Source organism: Suncus etruscus, chromosome 4 (genome assembly GCF_024139225.1).
Source record: "Suncus etruscus isolate mSunEtr1 chromosome 4, mSunEtr1.pri.cur, whole genome shotgun sequence".
NCBI classification, from domain to species: domain Eukaryota; kingdom Metazoa; phylum Chordata; class Mammalia; order Eulipotyphla; family Soricidae; genus Suncus; species Suncus etruscus.
In genome coordinates, this window is record NC_064851.1 from 102717906 (window position 1) to 102739340 (window position 21435).

Genomic DNA, 21435 nt, shown 5'->3' on the forward strand with positions numbered 1-21435 from the left:
AGCCTGCAATCCAGGGGCAGCTGTCCAGGGGCTCCCTTGGATTCTGCACTCACATCTCATACATCCTGCCCCCATTTGCTGAGCACCAAGGAGACAGACCCATTTCCAGGTTGGAGGAGGCCCAGAGTCCTCGACTTCCTGTCTCTGGTCCCCATCCCCAGGACATCCCCATTCCCCATTGCCCTATGATGGTCTCTAGAGTCTGCGGGGACCAGGGCTCAAGCACAGCCTCCTCCAACACCAGGGTGGCCATGTCATTTCCCTCAGAATCTTCTCAACACTCCAGTATCACCTCCACTGCCTCTGGTCTTTCTTAGTGAGACCATGTAGCCAGGCTTGAAAGGGTTAAGGTTTCAGGGTTATGGGGCAAAGGGGACCTTTTTTGCATCCTTCCGTGACCTTCCATGGCTTGGAACTGGGTAGGAAGTTGGCAGGGCTGGGGGAGATCCGAGGCCCACCTGAGGCACCCTCCCTGGTGATGGACCAGGGCACAAAGTCAGCATATCGGAGTCAGGACCAGCTCTTTGGTTTCCAATGTCCAATCCATGCATGGCAATGAAGGCAGCAACCTTTGCTCAAGGTCATGTGGAGGGAAGGCAGGGCATGACCCCCCCCATGGGTGTGTGTGTGTGTGTGTGCATGTGCATCCATGTGTATCTCTATGTGCTCCTGCATTTCTTTCTTTCTTTCTTTCTTTCTTTCTTTCTTTCTTTCTTTCTTTCTTTCTTTCTTTCTTTCTTTCTTTCTTTCTTTCTTTCTTTCTTCCTTCCTTCCTTCCTTCCTTCCTTCCTTCCTTCCTTCCTTCCTTCCTTCCTTCCTTCCTTCCTTCCTTCCTTCCTTCCTTCCTTCCTTCCTTCCTTCCTTCCTTCCTTCCTTCCTTCCTTCCTTCCTTCCTTCCTTCCTTCCTTCCTTCCTTCCTTCCTTCCTTCCTTCCTTCCTTTATTGTAAATAGTTGACAGCCAAACAGCAACAGGCTGGAAGCTGATGATCTCATGGGGCGCTATTTATAGGCTTATAAATAGCGGTGGCCTGGGGCTGGGGCTTCTGCCTCACTCAGCATGTCCTGCTGTCTCCTGCCATCCACCACTGCTAACCACCTGTTTCTGCCCAGGAGCTGAGACTGGGGCCAGGTGCTGAGTCGGGGGCAGGGAGGGGCTCGAGGTATCCAGGTCCCTGATTCCGCCTTACCTCCTCTCGAGCATGGCTTCACTCATTTCAGTCTATTTGGAAGGAAAGTCAGAGAAACTCATGTTAGCCACTTCTGACCTGGATGTGTGTCCAGGAGCAGGAGCAGGAGGAGGAAGGAGGGAGAACAAGTGAGAGAGGGAGATGCCATGGGTAGTACGGGGAGCTCAGATGGGACCAGCTCTGCCAGCTCATGCTCTGTCCTTATGTGAGGGGTCAATATTTTAGGCCAATGTCTGGCAGATACAGATACAGATTGGTCATGATCCCAGGGCCTGGAAAAGAGGTTCCTCTTGCCCAGATCTTGGCATTCATGTGACTCTGTCTTGGGCTTTGCCTCCGGATCATCCTGACTTCCCAGGCTACTGGCTGAGCCAGAAGAGCCTGGAGAAAGCTGTAGCAACCCAAAGAGCAGGAGAAAGGCAGCTTCAGTTAGAGCAGAACATGGGGTTCAGGGGGCAAGCCAAAGCCGCACCTGTCTGTGATGGCTGGAATTGATGGTTTCAGGACCTCGGCCAGCGGCACTCACCCCCAGTGACTTGGGTGATGACTGTAACAATGAAAGCACTCAACAGAGGCCAGTTGCATCTTGTTCCAATTTGTGTGTGTGTGTGTGTGTGTGTGTGTATGTGTGTGTGTGTGTTTTGGGCCACACCCAGCAGCGCTTAGAGGTTACTCCTGGCTCTGTGCTCAGAAGTTACTCTTGGGGCCAGAGTGATAGCTCAGTGGCAGGGCATTTGCCTTGCACGTGGCTGCCCCTGTTTTGATCCCTGGCATCCCATGTGGTCCTCTGAGCTTACCAAGAGCACACACACACAGACACACACACACAAAGTCTCTCCTGGCAGTCTTGAGGAACCCTGTGGGATGTCAGGGATCAAACCTGGGTTGGCCACATCAAAAGCAAACACCCTTCCTGTTGTGCTATTATCCCAGCCTCTTTCAATTCTTTTAATTTAATTTTAATTTTTAATCTATTTTTTTATGGGTGGAGGTCACACCCAGTGGTGCTCAGGCCTTACTCCTGGCTCTTCACTCAGGAATGACTCCTGGCAGTGCTCAGGGGACTCTATGGATTGCCAAAAATTGAACCCCTTTAAACTGTGTGCAAGGTACACACCCTCCCCACTCTCCTATGGTTCTGCCCATCCCAGTTCTTAGCACATGCAACTCCAAACGTCCACAAAACCAGATATAGTACCATGGCCAGTGCCCATCTTTACCCCTGGGGCTCAGCCCCTGTGCTGACACCCCGGGGTGAGTCTCCTACAGGGATTACAACTCACTTCTGGCTCTAGTGGTGTTTTAGTTCCTTCTACTCCCATAACCAGAGAGTTGGGTGTCCAATGGACTTTTGTCAGTTTGGTCCCAATGGCCCTGTTACTTCTCCCAGCTCTCCTGTGCAGTGGCAGAGTCATGTCCCCACTCTTACAGGCCCAGAGATGCCCTCCAGTTTGTCGCTGGAGTGTCTGACCCCAGACATGTCTGCCATGGGCTCACGGACCTCTGACCACCCATGTCCAGAATTGCAGGCAGAAACATGAAACACAGTGTCTCTGGGAGGCTGGGGTGTGCCCAAGGCCAGACTAGTAATGCCAGGAGAGAGATGCCAGGAAATTCATTTCTTTGGCCACCTCCACCCCACTGCTGGCCATGATCAAGGAACTTATTTAATAATTTTTTATTTACTGGACTTAAGCCACACCTGACAGTGCTCTGGGCTGACTTTCTTGTTTGTTTGTTTGTTTGTTTTTCGTTTTGGGGCCACACCCGGCGGTGCTCAGGGGTTACTCCTGGCTGTCTGCTCAGAAATAGCTCCTGGCAGGCACAGGGGACCATACGGGACACCGGGATTCGAACCAACCACCTTAGGTCCTGGATCGGCTGCTTGCAAGGCAAACACTGCTGTGCTATCTCTCCGGGCCCTCTGGGCTGACTTTCTGGTTATTTCTTCAGGGATCATTCCTGGTGGGGCTCAGGTTACCATATGGGGGATCAGGAATCCCACCCAGGTCAGCCATGTGCCAGGCAAATGTTTGAACCCCTGTATTATCTCTTCAGTCCAAGGAATTTTTTTTGTTTGTTTTTTTTTTTGTTTGTTTGTTTTTGGTTTTTTGGGCCACACCCGGCGGTGCTCAGGGGTTACTCCTGGCTGTCTGCTCAGAAATAGCTCCTGGCAGGCACGGGGGATCATATGGGACATCGGGATTCGAACCAACCACCTTTGATCCTGGATCGGCTGCTTGCAAGGCAAATACTGCTGTGCTATCTCTCCGGGCCCAAGGAATTGTTTCTTTAGTGATCAGGCTACCTGTATGTTTTGCACTGATTGGCCATCTCTTCTATAGTATTTTAGAGCTAAAACTGGCACAAGCTTCAGTTTTGTGAGGTAGCTGCTGACACCAGCTCAGTTTCATAGCTCTGGCAACTGTCTAGAAAAGAAGGTTCGATTCTGTGGAAGGACAGGGGTCCCTGGATACCATTCAGGACAAACAGCCACCCTTGAAGGTTCTGGAAGGTCTGAACCAGATTCTGGCCCATAGGGGTATGCAAGGCTGGCCGTGTAGTATACGATTAGCTTGGCCCGCTATGTGCCTTTTACTTGATCCTTATAATAAACTGTGAAGGAGTCTTGAGTGCTCTGACTTCATAGGCAGAAAACTGAGGCTCAGCGTGATTAACAGAAGTGCTCATGATGGCCCATGATGGCTCAGCTATAGGACGGGGCAGGTGAGGTAGGGGAAGAATACAGTGTAAATTGAGGTATATCTAAATCTAAAGCTTTTTCTCTTGCAAAGGAAGCCTACATTTTTTCCCTGGATTCAATCTCTGGCATCTCATAAGGTCTCCTGGACCCATCAGCAGTGATTTTTGAGTGTAGAGCCAGGAGTAACCTCTGAGTGTCACTGGATGTGGCTCCAAAACCAAAAAAAATAAAAATAAAAAAATAAATAAATAAATAAATAAAAAATGTCAAAGCCATACAGTCATGAAATATAATGATAATGGTTTTTATCTTTGATGTGAGTTATAAAACATTTTTCAGTTGGTGTGTGTCTTAAATTTGAGGCCCCATTTTCTTTTAATTAAGGGGAAATTTTATTTATTTATTTTTTAAATCATACTTGTAAATCCCTCTATTTAACCTGGATATGGCTTTGTTGTATTCATAAATTCTGTTAAAAAGATGAGAATATCTATCTATCTATCTATCTATCTATCTATCTATCTATCTATCTATCTATCTATCTATCTATCTATCTACCTACCTACCTACCTACCTACCTACCTACCCATCTATCACACCGTTCTCATGATGGCTTTTAACTCTATTGTCATTTCATTTTGTGTGTCAATGTTTGGCCTAGTGTCATATTTGATCTTTGTCCATTGGGACAAAGTCTCCACTTCCCCATCCCTGTGAATGGCCAGTCCAACAGTGCCCAGCAAATCCTTCCCACAGCTCCTGAGATTTGGTAATTGCTGCCTTTGTTGTTGATAATATTCTAGCATGATTTCCTGTCTATTTCAGTCCCCACCCCCACCCCCTCCCCCGTTTTGTAGATTTTTCTGTGCTGTGTGCCATGGCCACCCTACTTTGGGCTCATATAACTCTGTCCCGTATTGGTCATTTCTCCTTCGCCCTCCTGTTTTGCTCCTTTGTTTCCTGGACATTTAGTTTTCCACATGAGACTGAACATCAGTGGATCTACTTGAGCTCACTTGTTGGAAGACTCATTGCTTGTGAACAGGGACTCCCCTGGTGGGGCAGGTGCTTCCTGTCTGTGAGTGCAGCTAGCTTCCCAGTAGAGCTCTCAATGTGGTCATCACCCATCCTCCTCTGCCATCTACCTCCCTGTATCCCTTATCTTTTGCATGAACTTTTAGTGCCACTCCATACCAGATGTCTGTTTTCATGTAGAAATCAAAGGATTTCTTGGGGCTGGGGCGATAGAACAGCGGTAGAATGTTTGCCTTGCACGATGGCTGACTTGGGATGACCCCAGGTTCGATACCTGGTATACCATATGGTCACCCAAGCCTGCCAGGAGCAATTTCTGAGCACAAAGACAGGAGTAACCCTCTGAGTGCTGCCATATGTAGTCCAACAACAACAACAAGAACAACAACAACAACAACAACAACAACAAAAACTAAGGATTTCTGGTGATAATGTATTTCACAACCTAGTTGGGATCTTTGACTTATAGTTGATTTTTGGGAGTTTTCCTCTGAGAATAATCATTTTACCTCTTCCTTTACAGCTTATTTTTTTTGTTATCTGTAAATAAATTCACACACTGTATTTCCAACCCAGTGAGCGGGTCTGAAGCAGGGTCACCGTGCGAATTAATAAGCAAAGACAGTCATGAGGGAGAGAATCATGGAATATGGTGGCTTTTCACCTCATGATTTCTGGGCCCACCAAACCGAAACCTTTCTTTATGGACCAGCTCAAATCCCAATTGGGAGGGAAGGGTTAAGTGAGAGATAAAAAGTGGACTTTTACATGTCAAAGAGATGAGTGAGAGGAAAGAAGCTTGGAAATACCTATGCTTTGGGTAAAAGTAGAGTATAATCTAACAGTTGCCTCCCCTTGCATGGGCCAGTTCTTGAAGTCAGTGCTAAGAATTTGGGTGGCTCGTGATGGTTCTTGGGTCACATCTGACCTGGTGTTTCACAGGGGAACCCATGGGGTTGTCTGAGGTGAACACTGGTGAGAGTTGTATGGCTTGTGAGACTTGTAATGAGCAGAGTTTGATCTTTGAGAATGAAGATGGAACTTCATGCAGAAACCCCGTCCCACCCGTGGAGTGAAGCTTATGCTCTTTTCTCCACATTCTCTTCCCACATCCCTGTTTTTGGGAAATACCTTGTTCTTTTATCTATACCATTTTGCTCTTTTGCTGGCATATTGGACTCTGCTAGGTAGAATTTTGGGAGTTTTGTCATGGTACCACTGAAACGGACCTATAGTTTCTTTTTTGTTTGTTTTTGGGTCACACTCAGTGGTGCTCAGGTGCTCCTAGCTTTGCGCTCAGGAATCTCAACTGGATGTGCTCCAGGGACCATATGGGATGCTGAAGATCGAACCTGGGTCGGCTGTGTGCAAGGCACGTACCCTCCCTGCTGTGCTATTGCACTGGCCCCAAAATCTTATAGTTTTAGTTAAGTTTTTTGAGGAGGATCATGCCCATACTAGGCAGCTTTTTTTAGGGAATCTGTCATCCATTCTCCTCTGTGTTCAAGAACTATTTAAATAGCCCCAGGGGGCTGGAGACAGCACTCAGGGACTGAGCACAGGCTTTGCCACAGGAGATGTTCTTTCTTATTTGGGTGTGAGGGGTTTGCTAATCTCCAAGCCATGCTGGGAAAGCATATGCAGTGCAAGGGATCAGACCTAACCTGCTGCTCGGCCTCTGAGAAACCAGGCTTATGGGTGCCCAGACTTCCTTCGTGTGGGAGCCAGCATTAGGTTCACTTTGTTGGCCTGGATTCTTGGGGATCAGTCAGAAAATCTGTTCCTGACAGGCCCACTCATGTTCCCTTGATGGCCTTTGGAATAGAACAAAAGCCTTGGACATCATTCGACCAAGGGTTCTGCTCATCACAGAGAGGTGGGGACCCTTGTGCTGGGGAAAGAAGGGTGAGTCAGAAAAAGTGATTCTTTGACGTGCTTGGGAAGAAAGTCCAGGCAGAACCTTGCCACCGAAAGAACAAATTGTACGGTTCGAAACGAGGCGGCCGTCTCTGGCCCTGTGGTGGTAGCCCCAGTCCAGTCCAGGGGGTCATGTCTGTGGCCTACAGAGCTGGACTTACATCTGCAGTGCAGCCAGTGAAGTAGTCAGAACCTGGGGCCAGGAGCCAGGGCCCTGCAGCAGACTGAGAAGGGGTCTTGGGTTCTGGCAGGTGCTGAGGTTCTCCGGAGCTGGGGTGTAACTGGGCCCCCCAGCACTGCGCTGAGGGTGTGAGGTACCATCAAGTGCAGATAAGAAGTGCTGGGCCAGCCAAATCCTCCTCCCTCTGCCTTTACTCTCCCTGGCTGTCTCTCACACTTGGGCAACAAGAGCTATGTGTGGTATGATGTGCGTGTATATGTGTATGTGGTCTGTGATGTGTGGCCCCTGTACCATGCATGTGCAGTTCATGTGACGTGCGTGCTTTGTGATGCATGTGTGGTATGTGTTTGGTGTGTAACATGTGTGGAGTGCATGTGATGTGTGAGTGTAGTGTGGCCCACGTACAATGCATGTGGAGTGCATGTAGTATGTGTCTAAAGCATGTACAATACATGTACAGTGCATATGGTGTGTATGGTATGTGTTGTGTGGGCCACGTAACAATGCATGTGTGCTGTGTAGTGTGCGGCCCATGTATAACACATATACAGTGCATGTGTGGTATTGTGTGATGCCTTACAGTGCATAAGCAGTGTGCATATGCACCCCAGATCATCCTGACAGCCATTGTTGCCTGGCAACATGGCATAGCTGCACCTGTGGGAGGGGGAGCACTGAGGTCCCAGACCCCTCCCCAGAGTTTGCGGCTGTCTTGTCTTTGCTCCTGGAGGGACTTGTTGCTGCCCCAGGCCCAGCAAAATGCCAGACCCCAGCAACAGACCTGCCTGTACTACCAGGTGTAGGGTGGGGGCCACAGTGACAAGTTGGAGCAGTTGAGGCCTCCAAGGACCACAGTGCAGGGCAAACCTGGCCCATCCCTATCCGCACACTCCTGCATGCATAGTGCTTGTGGAGGTGGCAGAGGGTGGGCAGAGGTCGTCCAGCCATGCCTAATACTCTCAGAACTGAGTTGACAGTCCCTGGGCCCTGGGGCTGCTCTTGGGAGTCCAGAGCTGCCCATGTGTGGGTCAGGGGCCAGCTTGTGTCCCACACACCCGAGAACCCTTCTGTCTGCCCTATCCATGAAGAGGGATGAGACAGGGGAGGACCAGGAGCTGCCATAGCCTTCCCGTGTGAACATCAGGGAAGCCACCGTCTCATGCACTCAGCTAGCCTGAGGGAGGCCGTGAGGGAGGCCAGTCCCAGAGCAGGCAAAGGCCAGCACAGATGGGCATGGAGTAGGTGGCCCGGCTGGCATGTCTGCAGGCACCATGCCCTGGGTAGCTGCTGTTCCTCACGAAGGACATGTACCCAAATAAGGGACTCTTGAGACCTAGAGCAGTGAAGCCAGACTGGCCATCACGACCTTTGTCATCACAGTGTCCCTGTTCATTTGTTTCCCTCAACAGAGGCACTGGAAACCCATGGGCCCTGGGGGTCCCCCCAGGGTGGAGAGCAGGAGTTGGTTCAGAGTGGGGGCCCAGCTACAAGCCATCCATACTGGAGATTATCAGCCAGAGCGGCTGGGTGACAACCGACCTACGCCTTCTCCAGGCCACCCCCTCCCTCTGTCCTCCACCACCATTGTCGCTTGTGATTCTACCATCTGGGGCGCCACGTGTGTGGAACCAGAACAGGGCCTAATCCCATAATGACATTAGTGCTGCCTCATGGCTTGTGCGATGCTCTTGCCCAGTGCTTCTCAGGCCACTCACAGGTTCCTGTCCAGACGGAGCCACACAGGGAACATGCTGAAATCATCTGAGATTATTTAGAGGCTTGGGGAGGTAAACTGAGACGGAGCCCCTTATTCTCATAGTCTGTGTGCATGTGCATACATGTTTATATGTGCATGTGTGATGTCTGTATGTGAAGTTAACAATCCCAGACAGGCCAGTACTGCACCCTGTCCAGATCTTCCGATTCCTGGTTTCCCCACATGTCCTGCCCTGTATAGGCGCTCAGTCACAGTGCTGTCTCAGGGACTGGTTCCTTTAAAGAATTTCAGGAAGACATGTTTGAAGACCTGGTGGAGTTGGCCTGTAACTTGGTTGAGCTCAGGTTTTAGACCCAGAAGCCAGTTCTCGTCTGCATGAGCCTCCCCAGACCCCAGAGGAAGGGAAGACACCTGGACACCTACCCGTCCTCCCCCGCAGCTTTGCACATTATGCTCTGCATCTCTGCATTGGGCCTCAGAGAGACCTGGAGTAGGGAGCCTGTAGAATTGGGCGGTGCCCACTTCTGCCCGCCTGCTGCACTGTCTCCTTCCCCCACCTTGCTGCCTGCCTTAGTCTTTGGTCTGGCACCTGTCCCCTGCCACTGGCCATAGGAGGAGCAGGTCAGTGTCCACTTTTTATTTTTGGTTTGGGCCATACCACCAGGTGTATTCTGGGTCAGCCACATGCAAGGCAAGTGCCCTACCACTTTGCTACTGCTCCAGCCCCTGACTTACTTATAATAGGGAACAAATGCTCAGTGGCACCCCCCCCCAAGTGTTGGCCACACCCCACCTGGCTCCCAGATGCCTGGTCTCCAGAGTCCCAACACCCTACTTCAGCCCACAAGTTTCATCCCCTGTCCTGCAAAGTGGCATAGAAGGGGCCGGAGCACACAACATAAAGTTCACCACAAAGAGTAGTGATGCAGTTAGGGAAATAACTACACTAACAACTATCATGACAATCTTAATGAGTGAGAGAAGTAGAATGCCTGTCTCAGACAGGATTGACAACGGTTGGGATGGGGGGGGTCATTGGTGGTGGGAATATTGCACTGGTGAAGGCGGGTGTTCTGTCTATGACTGAAACCCAACTACAATCATACTTGTTCATGGTGCTTAAATACAGATTTTTATATATTACAAAAAAAAAGAACTGTACTCAAGAGACCAAAAACAGACCCTTTAGCAAACAAGGAGATTGAGATATTTATATAAAGTTATTATGCCTTAGAGTTTCAGCACTGAGTTAGAGTGAGACAAAAGTGCTAGAGGTGGACAGGGTGCTTCTGGAAATGATCAGGGCCATGTTCTCCAGACCAGAATAGGTGTGTCTGTGATCTGTGGAGAACTCTCAACAATCCTGTATTGCTTGAAACAACTGTAGAAAGTGGATCTAGAGAGATAGGTTAAGGGTTAAGATATGTGACGTATACACAAACAACCAGACCCTACTTTCTTTCTTGGCATCACACAGATTTCTCTGAGCATAACTAGGAGTGATCTCTGTTATGGCTTGAACAAAGTCCCAGGAAACCACTAAGTAAAAGATTGTGGACATTATTGAAAATATAGGAAAAGTCTTGTTAATGATCTTGATATTTCTATTCAAGGAAAAGGTGTATAAATATATTTATATATAAATATGAGATATTTCTATATGCATTTATGTCTATATGATGTTAATGTAACTTCAAAGAAATAAAAAACGTTAGATTAAAAAAAAAAAGAAGGGGTCGGAGTCTGGTGCGAGCCTAAAGTGAATCACAGCAGCCAAGCCTATCCTGGGCCTACCCACCCCCCTCACTCACCCACCCACCTCTTTGCCATCTCTGGAGTGTGGGGATCAGAGGGCACAGGGGACCCTGTAGGGAAATGCCCGTTTATGCCTGAGGTCTTGGATGTGCACCCGCTCAGATGCTGGCTGGGCTGGAGAGGAGCTAAAAATAGCTGTGATGGGCTGAGCCACCCCATGCCCTCTCCATGCTCCTGTTTCAGCTCAGGCCAGGAAGAGAGCAGCCAGCAGAGGGTTGGTTGTTCAGGCCCAGCCATAACTCACGCTCCCTGAGGTCCTTGCAGGGCTGCAGGTGGATACTCTCCTCGCTCTCGCTCAGTAGCACCTGAGCTGGCTCTGTGGCCTGCAGGGGGTGTGGGTGGGTGAAAGCAGAGTATGGATGGCTGAGTAGCAGGGACAGCATCGCTGTTAGACTCTGGTTGCCCCATAGATGAAGTTGGCAGGGCCTGGAAGCAGCCCATGCTGCAGCTGCTATAGGCTCTGTGTCTTGCTTCCTCGGGGGCCTGGGCACTCCGCGCCCCCCACTGCCGCAGCGGAGGCGCAGGCTGGAGGCGGCTGGCTGGATGAGATCACCGCTTCCCACGTCCCCAGGTCGCCGAGGCGCGGGCGCCCTCGCGTGGCCACGGCCGGGATGGGCGGGGCGCACGCGGTGTCAGCTGGTCTTGGGAGCAGAGAAGTAGACGTGCCTTCAGCCCCTGCACTCAGCCTGCCTGGCAGGGGGAACCAGGGGAGCTGGCCAGACATGTCCCTGCGCCACTGACTGTGGCCACCGGGCCTGTGAGGGCTGCGGAGGCCCAGGGGACCCATCTGAGCGCGCTGGGGCTCCTCACTGGCACCCCGGAGAAGTGGGCGTTGAGCTGCGCCGCAGATTTTCCTGCTGCACTGGGCGCCCTGGGTCTTGTACTGTGGGGCCACACTACGCTCCTGTCGCTGGAGGGTTGAATGCTCCGTGAGCCCCAGGGCCGGAGCTGCGAGGTCCGGTTCCACTTAGAGCCGTGCAGGGGCGTGATCTGGTTCCACTTGATGCCACGCAGGGGGTGTGATCTGGTCCCACGTGGAGTAGTGCAAGGAGATGGTCTTGTTCCATGTGATGTCAGGCACGGGGTAGTGCAGGGACGTGGTCTTGTCCCTCGTGATGTCACGTAGAAACGTGATCTGGTCCACATATAGGGTAGTGCAGAAGCTTGGCCTGCTACTATATGGGTAGTGCAGGGGCGTGGTCTTGTCCCACATGATGTCACGCAGGAGTATGGTCTAGTCCCATGTGGAGTAAAGCATCGGCGTGGTCTAGTCCCACGTGTGGTAGAGGTGTGGTCTGGTTCCATGTGGATAGTGCAGGGGCGAGGCCTGGTCCCACGTGGTCTGGTCCCATATGCTGTCACATGGGATTGTAGCTTGGTCTCATGCAGTGTCCTGTAGGGGCAGGGTCTGGTTCCACTTGGTCTTGGGCCATGTCCTACGTCCCACGTGGGTCCTCCTGAGCCTACATCTGACCCCTGCGATCCCCTAGGACCTGGTGCACTGCCCAGGACTACTACTGTGGTCCTGCTTGGGTAGCTTTGTCTGCCTCCCCAGTGTGCCACCAGCCCAGCCTCTGTCAACCCCACAGTAATCCACCCACCGGAGTCCTACCCCTGTGGGCCCTCTTCCTTGGGACTCCCACAGAGAGAAAACCCCTTATTGGGGTGGACCTTGGGAACACCTGGACAGACAGCAGACAGCTGTGGGCCCACATGTGTGGGGTATGTGGTGTCCCCCGCCCTGTCACATGACCCGAGTCCTCGCTTGTGGGTGCCATCCTCAGCAACTCACAGCCCAGTGCCCTTCCCTTGTCCACCCTTTGGGCTGTGCCTACCGATCAGGATGACCCTCCTGACTCTACTCACCTGCTCACAGGCCCCCCGCCCCCCGCCCAGTGGCCACCGCAAGGATGGGCAGCCCAGGCGAGGAGAGATACATGGTCCTCCTGCAGGGACCCTTTCCTGGAGCACTCACAGCTCCAGCATGTGAACGCAGAGGGGACCCCGAGGATTGGGAGTGCGTGGACCCGGTGCAGCCCCTCCGACCCACACTGTCTTCTGTCCCCCGGGCAGGTACATCCGCACCATGTACCTGGGCATCCAGAGCCAGCGGCAGAAGGAGCACCAGCGACGCTTCTACTGGGCCATGATGTACGAGTACGCCGATGTCAACATGCTGCGCCTCCTGGAGACCTTCCTGGAGAGCGCGCCCCAGCTGGTGCTGCAGCTCTGCATCATGGTGCAGCGGAGCAGTGCCGACACACTGCCCTGTGAGTGCCGCCCCGCCCCGCACCAACCCGCCTCATGCCAACCTGCCCTGCATGTCCTGCCCTGCTGTGCCAGGTGTGCGCCGTCTGGGATATGGGGGAACAGTGCACACCCGCCCCATATCTCATATTCCAGAGGCCAGCAAAGACACACCTCTGTATCGGATCCCTGAGCAACCCATGTCTTGGATTCAGGGTAAAGCGTGGGTGACCCCATGTCTTGGATTCAAGGGGGCAGTGTGGGTGACTCCATGTTTTGGATTCTGGGGAGCAATGTGGCTGACCCTGTGTCTTGTATACCTTGGGACAGCATGGGTAAACCCGTGTCTTGGATTCCGGGGGCAGCGTGGGTGATCTCATGTCTTGGATTCTTGAGAAAGCATGGGTAACCCTGTGTCTTGATCCCAGGGGGGCAGTGTGGGTGACCCCATGTTTTGGATTCTGGGGAACAACAATGGTAGCCCTGTGTCTTGGATCCCAGAGCAGCACGGGTGACGCCATGTCTTGGATATGTTAGGAAAGCATGGGTGACCCCATGCCTGGGACCCTGAAGTGTGGTGACCTGCACCCTGTTCCTTCACATTTGTGTTTCTTCAGCTCCTCTCCCCCACTGTGCCTACTCTCCCATTACCAGTCTAGCAGACTTGAGGTCTCTGGCATCCTGGAGCAATAGTTTCTGTGTGGAGGGTTGGTTCCCCCCTTCTCATTATGTAGTTTTGGGGCCACAGCTGCTTGCAAGTGATACATAAACCATGGAGTGTCTGCACTTGTAGATGCTTCTGCCTCAGTGCTCTGGCACATAGAAGTTGATTTGGGGAGGGTGTGGAGTGATAGCACAGAAGTAGGATATTTGCCTTGCATGTGGACATTTGGAATGGACCTGGGTTCAATCCCCATCATCCCATAAGGTCCCCCAACCCCAAACCTACCAGGAGAAATTTCTGAACGCAGAGCCAAAAGTAACCCCTGAGCACTGCCGAGTGTGGGCCCAAACAACAACAGCAACAACAAGTTGATTTAGGAAACAGCAGTTCTGCTCTGTAGATGAAATACGGAGATGCATGCACCCTCCCAGCAGCCTCCAGCCTTTGGTTCTTGGGGTCCTGAGCCAGTGAGGGAGGCTGGTGTGCTCAGCAGAGCACATGGATGCCACCTGCAGTCCTGACCTGTTCCACTTTGCTGGCCAAGACAGTGGGTTCTGGAGGTTTCAGTGGCCTGGAGCACCTGTACCTTGGTGTCCCCACTAATAAAAGGCAGAGGTGACTCAGGGAAGATGGGGGACGTGGGAAGTGCAGGCTGGGAAGCAGAGAGGTCACCTATAACTGGGACCGGCTGGCTCAGGAGGTTATAATCTCTGACCCTGTGACACTCAAGCAGGGACTGTCCCCTGGACACCCCAGAAGATGCCAGGCTTGAGCATGTTGGGGACAAGGTGCCATGAGGCACTGTCTAAACTAAAGAGAAATACTAGCTGTGATCCCCAAGAAATGAGGGACTGGGACCATTTCACTTAGCAGCATGATGCTTCTGAGAAGGCAGTAGGCCCAGCATGGGTGTGTATGGATGTCAAGGTGTCATGAGATATCACAGGGCATCATAGGATGTCACATGGTACCATGACACACCTGATGGTGCTACCCACAATGCCCCAGCTACTATTCAGTGGTGCCCAAGGCTTGTCCGGGCAGCTGGGAACCTGGCTTTATAGCATATGACTGCGGGGTGGAGCGGTGAACTGAAAGAAAAGTTTGGGGACCACTTCTGCTCCAGTAAAGCTCCACTTCCCAGAGGCTGGAGACTGTGAGTCCATGAGCTTGTGTGCTCTTCAACTTTAGAAAGTATTGAGGATGTAGAGTATTACTGAGTATGTAGGGAGTATTGTTGAAAGTAGAAAGTATTATCGAGTATATAGGTACTGTTGTTGAGTGGAGAGAGCATTACTGGAGAGAGCATATATAGAGAGCATTGACAAGGAGAGTATTATTGAGTATATAGAGAACATTGCTGAGAGGAGAATATCATTGAGTTTTCTGAGAGGGGAGTATTATTGGGTATAGAGAAAGAGTTGTTGAGAGTGGAGAAAGCCTAGTGAGTATAAAGAGGACTTGTTTTTTGTTTGTTTCGTTGGTTTTTTTTTTTTTTTTTGGTTTTTGGACCACACCCCGTGACGCTCAGGGGTTACTTCTGGCTATGCACTCAGAAATCGCTCCTGGCTTGGGGGACCATGTGGGACGCTGAAGGATCGAACAGTGGTCCATCCTGGGTTAGCACATGCAAGGCAAATGCCCTACTGCTTGTGCCACCACTCTGGTCCCATATATATATATATATATATTTTTTTTTTAATTGAATGCTTTGGGGGCCACACTCAGTGGCGCTCAGGGGTTACTCCTGGCTCTGCACTCAGAAATCGCCCCTGGCAGATAGGTGACCATATGGGATGCCGGGAATAGAACTGGGTCCCTCCTAGTTGGCCACGTGCAAGGCAAATGCCCTACTGCTATGCTATCTCTTCGGCCCTATTGAGTTTATAAAGAGTATTCTTGTATATAGTCTATGTATTGTGAAGAATGACTATGTATTGAGTGTATATAGGATATATTAAATATGTTCCAGTGTTATTGCATGTATAAAGATAAATACTAAGCATAGAAAGTATTATTGAGCATAGATTGAGTATAGTTGCATATAGAGTATCATTGAATATATGTAGACTAAATATCGAGTGGTATAGATAATATCGAGTGCATATAGAGTATCTATTGAGTGGGTATAGAACGTATATAGTATTGAGTATATAGTGAGTATTATTGTGATTATTGTGTCTAGTGTATTATTGAGTATTTAGTGGCATGTGAACAAAGTCCATGGAGAATGTGTGCGGCATGTACAGAAAATGTATTGTGAATAGAGATTTTGAGTGTTACTGCATGTGTTTGCAGCACATACTGAGAGTGTATAGAGAGTAGCTTCAGTGTAGCTGAGCGTGTCTCAAGTGGAACAGTCCCTCTGTGTAGATGGTGATAATATGCTGCTAATTTGCTATATTGCCTGTTAGCTGGACCTCGTTCGAGAGCAGGAAGTGAGTATTGGGGTGCATGTCCACATGTACATGAATGGCAACTGTCCTCATCTTTCTGGGGTCCCCTGTGGTCCCTCTGGGATGGGAGCTCCATGATGTGTGGTGCTGGTCTGGGAGCAGAGAATGCTGGCAGTAGGTGTCCCTGTCAGCCTGGGTTCTGGAAGCCCAGCGGTGCCTGGGATCCTTTGCTTTTCTGCAAGAGTAACTAGCTGCTGAGGCATCTATCCAGCACGCTCCCATTCTGCTGCGACCAGGCCCCTGTGTGTCTCATGGTGTGCCAGCTGCACCACTGACATTTGTCCTGGAAGCTCTGAAGTTCGCCCATCTCCCAGGGCTGGGTCTGTGCAGTTTAGCAAGGAAGCAGCAGCTGCGTGTACTGCTGGGTGGGGTTTGACCTTGAATCACCCTCGGGCAGGTCAGGGCTGGTATTGCCCCTGACTGTTTAGCCTCAGACCTGTTCCCAATCCTGTACTTGGGGGTCCAGTTTCAGACTTACTCTTCTCGTGAGTCACTCATGGGGTGTCCTGACTGACAAACTTCAGGGTCCCTTGCACGGCCAGTATCAGACACAGGATTGTGGTTGGGATTAGGTTTGAGTTAGACCATGCCTGCAGTGCTCAGGGCTGATGCTAGACAGGTTTCCCTGGCCACACTCAGCTCCCGGGGGCACAGACAGAGCCGGATGCCACCCACGGAGCATGGGTAGGCATCACTAGAGAGTCTTCGGTTGGGTGAAGGACTGTTGGAGAGACTGGGGGGGGGGGGACACTGGGGTTGAGAGGTTTGTTTTATGAGTGTTTGTGGGTAGGAGGTATGGATGACAGGGTTCTGTGGCTCACCTGCAACCATCATGGGACATGCCGTGTGCTACCTGGGAGACTTGTGTACATCGAGGTACGGTACATTGATATGAGGGAAGGAGAGAGGGAAATGCACTCCGAATCTTCATGGGAGTTCTCAGTTTGTGGGGACTGTTTGACTCATCTAGTGGGGCCCAGAGATGCTGGAGTGAAGCATCTGTCTGATTCAGGTGCACACACGGGGTGGGGTGGGGGGCTTATGTGGTGGCTCTACCGGGTCCTCGATCTTTTTTTTTTTTTTTTTGATTACATCCGACAGCACTCAGGGGTTACTCCTGGCTCTACAATCAGAAATTGCTCCTGGCAGGCTCGGGGGACCATATGGGATGCCAGGATTCAAACTACCGTCCTTCTACATGCAAGGCAAATGCCCTACCTCCATGCTATCTCTCCGGTCCCAGGGTCCTCGATCTTAAAGTCAGCAGCCTGCCTGGAGCTAGGGGTTCTGGGGTTCATCTCTAAGTATGATGATTGGGGGGTGGACTGATAAAGATATGAATTGTGGGGACCAGAAGGATGCTTGGGACCACGTCTAGTGCCTGGGGAGGGACAATTTGGAGAGAGCAGAACCTAGAGGGGATGTAGAGGGAAGCTGCATCTCCCCTGGACACTGCTAGGAGAGGGGTTGGGGTCCCTGAAGGTGGGACTGGGGTATGGACGGTCATTCACAAGACCTGAGCCATGTGACTGAGCAGCACACAGCAACTCCTCAGGGAAGGCAGCTGGGCTTTATTCCTTTTTCTGAACTGGAGGACAGGGAGGATGGAGGAAGGATGGAGGCAGCTTCTGGAATTAGGTTGGCCCAGACCGGGCCGGGCTTTTTGCAGACAACTTTCAAGGCTCCCCAGGCCAGACGCCTATTCCTTCCCATTTCCTATAGAGTGTATGGAGGAGAGCAGGTAGTCTGAGCCGCACTCCCAGCCCCTGGACAGAGGCGTTGCTCACCCACAGGTGGGAATTCAACACCCTTTCTACCTGCATAGGGAGCTGTCCTGTGTGGTTTGTGTCCCCCTCTCACCCAGGAGCAGCCCTGACTTTGCGGCTGTGTGAATCCTTCCCGCCCAGGAGCACAAGCCCTGACAGCTTGGCCATGTGTCTCCACAGGTGTGTCTTCTCTGGCCTCCCTGATGTCCCTGGCCTGGGTGCTTGCCTCCTACCACAAACTGCTACGGGACTCGCGGGATGACAAGAAGAGCATGAGCTACAGGGGCGCCCTCCTGCACCTCTTCTGGCGCCTCTTCACCATCTCCTCCCGCGTCATCTCCTTCGCCCTCTTCGCATCCGTCTTCCAGCTCTACTTTGGCATCTTTGTGGTGGTGCACTGGTGTGCCATGGCCTTCTGGATCATCCATGGCGGCACCGACTTCTGCATGTCCAAGTGGGAGGAGATTCTCTTCAACATGGTGGTAGGGATCGTGTACATTTTCTGCTGGTTTAACGTCAAGGAAGGGCGGACTCGATACCGAATGTTTGCCTATTACACCATAGTCCTGACCGAGAATGCGGCCTTGACGTTCCTCTGGTATTTTTACAGAAACCCCGAGACCACAGACTCCTTTGCGGTGCCGGCCCTCTGCTCCGTCTTTGTTAGCTTCGTGGCAGGGGTGGCCTTGATGCTCTTATATTATGGCGTGCTGCACCCCATGGGGCCACGGGCTAAGATTTTTGCCAGCTCCTGTTGTGCCGAGCTTCTCTGGGGCATCCCTCTGCCCCCTGATGTAGAGCCCATGGCGCCCCAGACCCCTGGGTACCGGGGGCCCCAAGTGACGCCCACCAGAGCCGTCACAGAGCCACAGGAGGATGTCACAGCCGACACGTGCTTGCCTGTGTTCCAAGTGAGGCCCACGGAGCCCTCCACCCCATCGGGGCGCCCTTACCACCCAGAAGGCCCCCTCATTAAGATAGACATGCCCAGAAAGAGGTACCCAGCTTGGGATGCCCACTTTGTAGACAGGCGGCTGAGAAGGACGATTAACATCCTGCAGTATGTCACACCCACGGCCGTGGGTATTCGGTACCGAGACGGGCCGCTGCTCTACGAGCTGCTCCAGTATGAGTCCTCACTCTGAGGACTGCCGCCAGGTCTGGTTCGCGGTTCACACCGCTGGCAAGAAATAGAACCTTCCCTCACCCCCCAACCGCACCCCCAGTACACAGACCACCACTATCATCACCACTACCACCCACGCTACAGAAACAAACAAACAAAACAAAACAAACCAGAGAAATAAGAAGTCACAACCCCTTCAGATAAGCTTTCTTTCCAGTCACTGTATGTATACAAAGATATTCTCTATGTTTTGTGAGAACAAGAAAACTTTCCTCTTTTTTTTTTACACATAGAAGCAGTATTGATAAATCCCACTATCTGTTCCTAGTGTGGAGAAGTGTAACTCTCTCCACTCCAAAAGAGAAACAAAAACCACAACAAACACAAGTTTTATACCTTACACTCACTCAGTGTAGACCATTCATGGGATTGGTGCTGATTGAAAGAACACAAAACAACAACAAAACAAAACCTTCAACTGCCTTATGCCTGTGGGTGCTGAGTTTCATTAAGTACTGTCAGGTTTTCTCATGCAAAACTCTTCTCTGGGACTTTTGCACCCTGAGAAGGAAAAATTAAACTATCAAACTAAACCAATCTAAAGACTAAACAAAAACCAACCAACAAATAAAACGCAACACATCACTTTTTGTTTATTTGTTTTGTTTTTTTTTTCTTATCTGATGATTTGTCTTGAGGAACAAACAAAATATTTTTTTAAAGCAAAAGCATAGAAACCTCCCTTCTCCTGTTTTGGCTTTTTTTCTTCTTCCTCTCCTGCTCTGCCCCTAACATAACAGTGTCTTCCAGGAGCCAAAGAGCCTTTGGAAACTCAGAGCTGGAGGAGTTCCTGGGAGGCAGCTGCCTGCCGGGATCAAATGCCCTAAGAAAAATCACATTTGTTCCTTGGCAAATAAACAAACAGATAAACAAACAAATAAAGGCAACACAGAACAGAACAAAAGAGCTGCCATCCCAATTGGCTAAGAATAGGTAATTTTCAAGCCAGTGAAGGGAGATTTCCATGTGTCATCCGAGAGTCAGTAATAATAAAACTCAGCATTGTAGCAAAAGAGAATAACATCAATTTTGAGGCACACGCTTGGCCCAGGACTGGCAGCAAAGATCTGTCCAGTGCTCCAAGCCCCAAAAGGTGCATGCGAAAGGGCCTCTCTCTTTCCTTTGGGTGGGAAGCCTTAAATCAAGCTGGAAAGAATTCTTCATTTTTCATTTGTGCTTTTTAAAAACTATTCACACAAAGAGGAAAATTAGAACATACACGCACACGCGTATATTCTAATTGACATATATATAGATATCTAGATATATTTATATATATATGAGACCCCCAAACCCGTCCAATCGTGCTAACTGACCCATTTCAAAGACTGGTGCTTTGTCTCTCGCCGTGTGGTTGGCTGACAGCCATTCAGCTTACTTGGTGCATCCGGGTTGAGTGGGGAAGCATGTGTGTGTGTGTGTGTGTGTGTGTGTGTGTGTGTGTGTGTGTGTGTGTGTGGGCACGCGCGCATGCGTGTGGGATGTGTGTGTGTGTGTGTGTGTGTGTGTGTGTGTGTGTGCTGCAAAGTTTTGCCAGAAGCCTAGAACACCACTGTGGATGGGCTCCACCGAGGTGGCTATGAGGGGCAGAGAAGGGTGTGAGGGTGGTGGTGGGTGGTGCTTGAACTTCAACCCTTGACCCGACGGGGGGCACCACCAGCAGCAGCTCTGGCCTCCCAGCCTGTCATCCGGGAGAAGGTGCGCAGCTGCCTTTCTTTCCACCCCTTCTACAGTGGAGTTCAGGGCCCTGGCACCTGCCCTGTCGGCCCCTGTCACCTTCCCTTCCAGTGTTCTTTTCTCTCCCACATCTGGTGGCCGTCAGGACATTGTCGCTGCCCCATCCCTGTCTCTGTACTCGGGCACACACACACGCAAGCAAAAAATAAAAACAAAAACAGAAAAAAAAAACAACAAAAAAAGAACAAACAGAAAAAAAAAGAAAAAGAAAAAATGAAAAAAAGGAAAAGAAACAAAACACAAAACAGCTAATCTATATGAGTATATCTATACACACACACAATTGTTTTGCTGAAATATGGTCAGTCCTTGTGGTGTGTACGCGTTTCTTTCTCTTCTTGATTCCAGATGTAACTATTTCCGGTGCAAGCCCTCACTTTGAACTCTCCTTCTTAAGAGCCGTTCAAACACTGAGGATTATTTTTGGGGGGGAATTGTTTTCTTCATGTTTGTGGGGTTTTTCTTTGTATTTTTTTTAAAGTATTATTCAAAGAGGCTTCTCCCGCCCTTCATTATTTATCTAATGCTGTAAAAAACAACACAAGAACAAAAAAAAAAAAGAAAAAAAGAAAAAAAAAGAAAAAGGAAAGAGAAGAATCTTTTGGAAAGATTGGTCACAAAACTGACCCCCCAGGCTTTTCTCATTCAAACTCCTCAGGATGGTCCCCCCAACCCCCAGAATCCTGAGGGGCTGGGTATCCCCCTAAATCAAAGGAGACTTGAGCACACCAGGCTTGGGCACCCTAGAGCAAGCTGCCAGCCAGGGTTACATCTGGTCTTGGGGACCCCAATCTGTTAAGAGGTGCTTTCCCCCCAGAGGGT

The 21435-nt window shown here is 50.6% G+C and overlaps 1 protein-coding gene across 1 annotated transcript in view; it reads left to right on the forward strand.

The window, feature by feature from the left end:
- XKR6 (XK related 6) overlaps positions 1–20032 on the forward strand; it is a 72756-nt gene extending 52724 nt beyond the window's left edge. The window contains exons 2-3 of the mRNA XM_049771108.1: positions 12631–12827; positions 17871–20032. Coding sequence (XP_049627065.1) covers positions 12631–12827; positions 17871–18835 — 1162 coding nt within the window. The 3' untranslated portion in view covers positions 18836–20032. The remainder of the gene's footprint in view (positions 1–12630; positions 12828–17870) is intronic.
- Positions 20033–21435: the final 1403 nt, after the last annotated feature.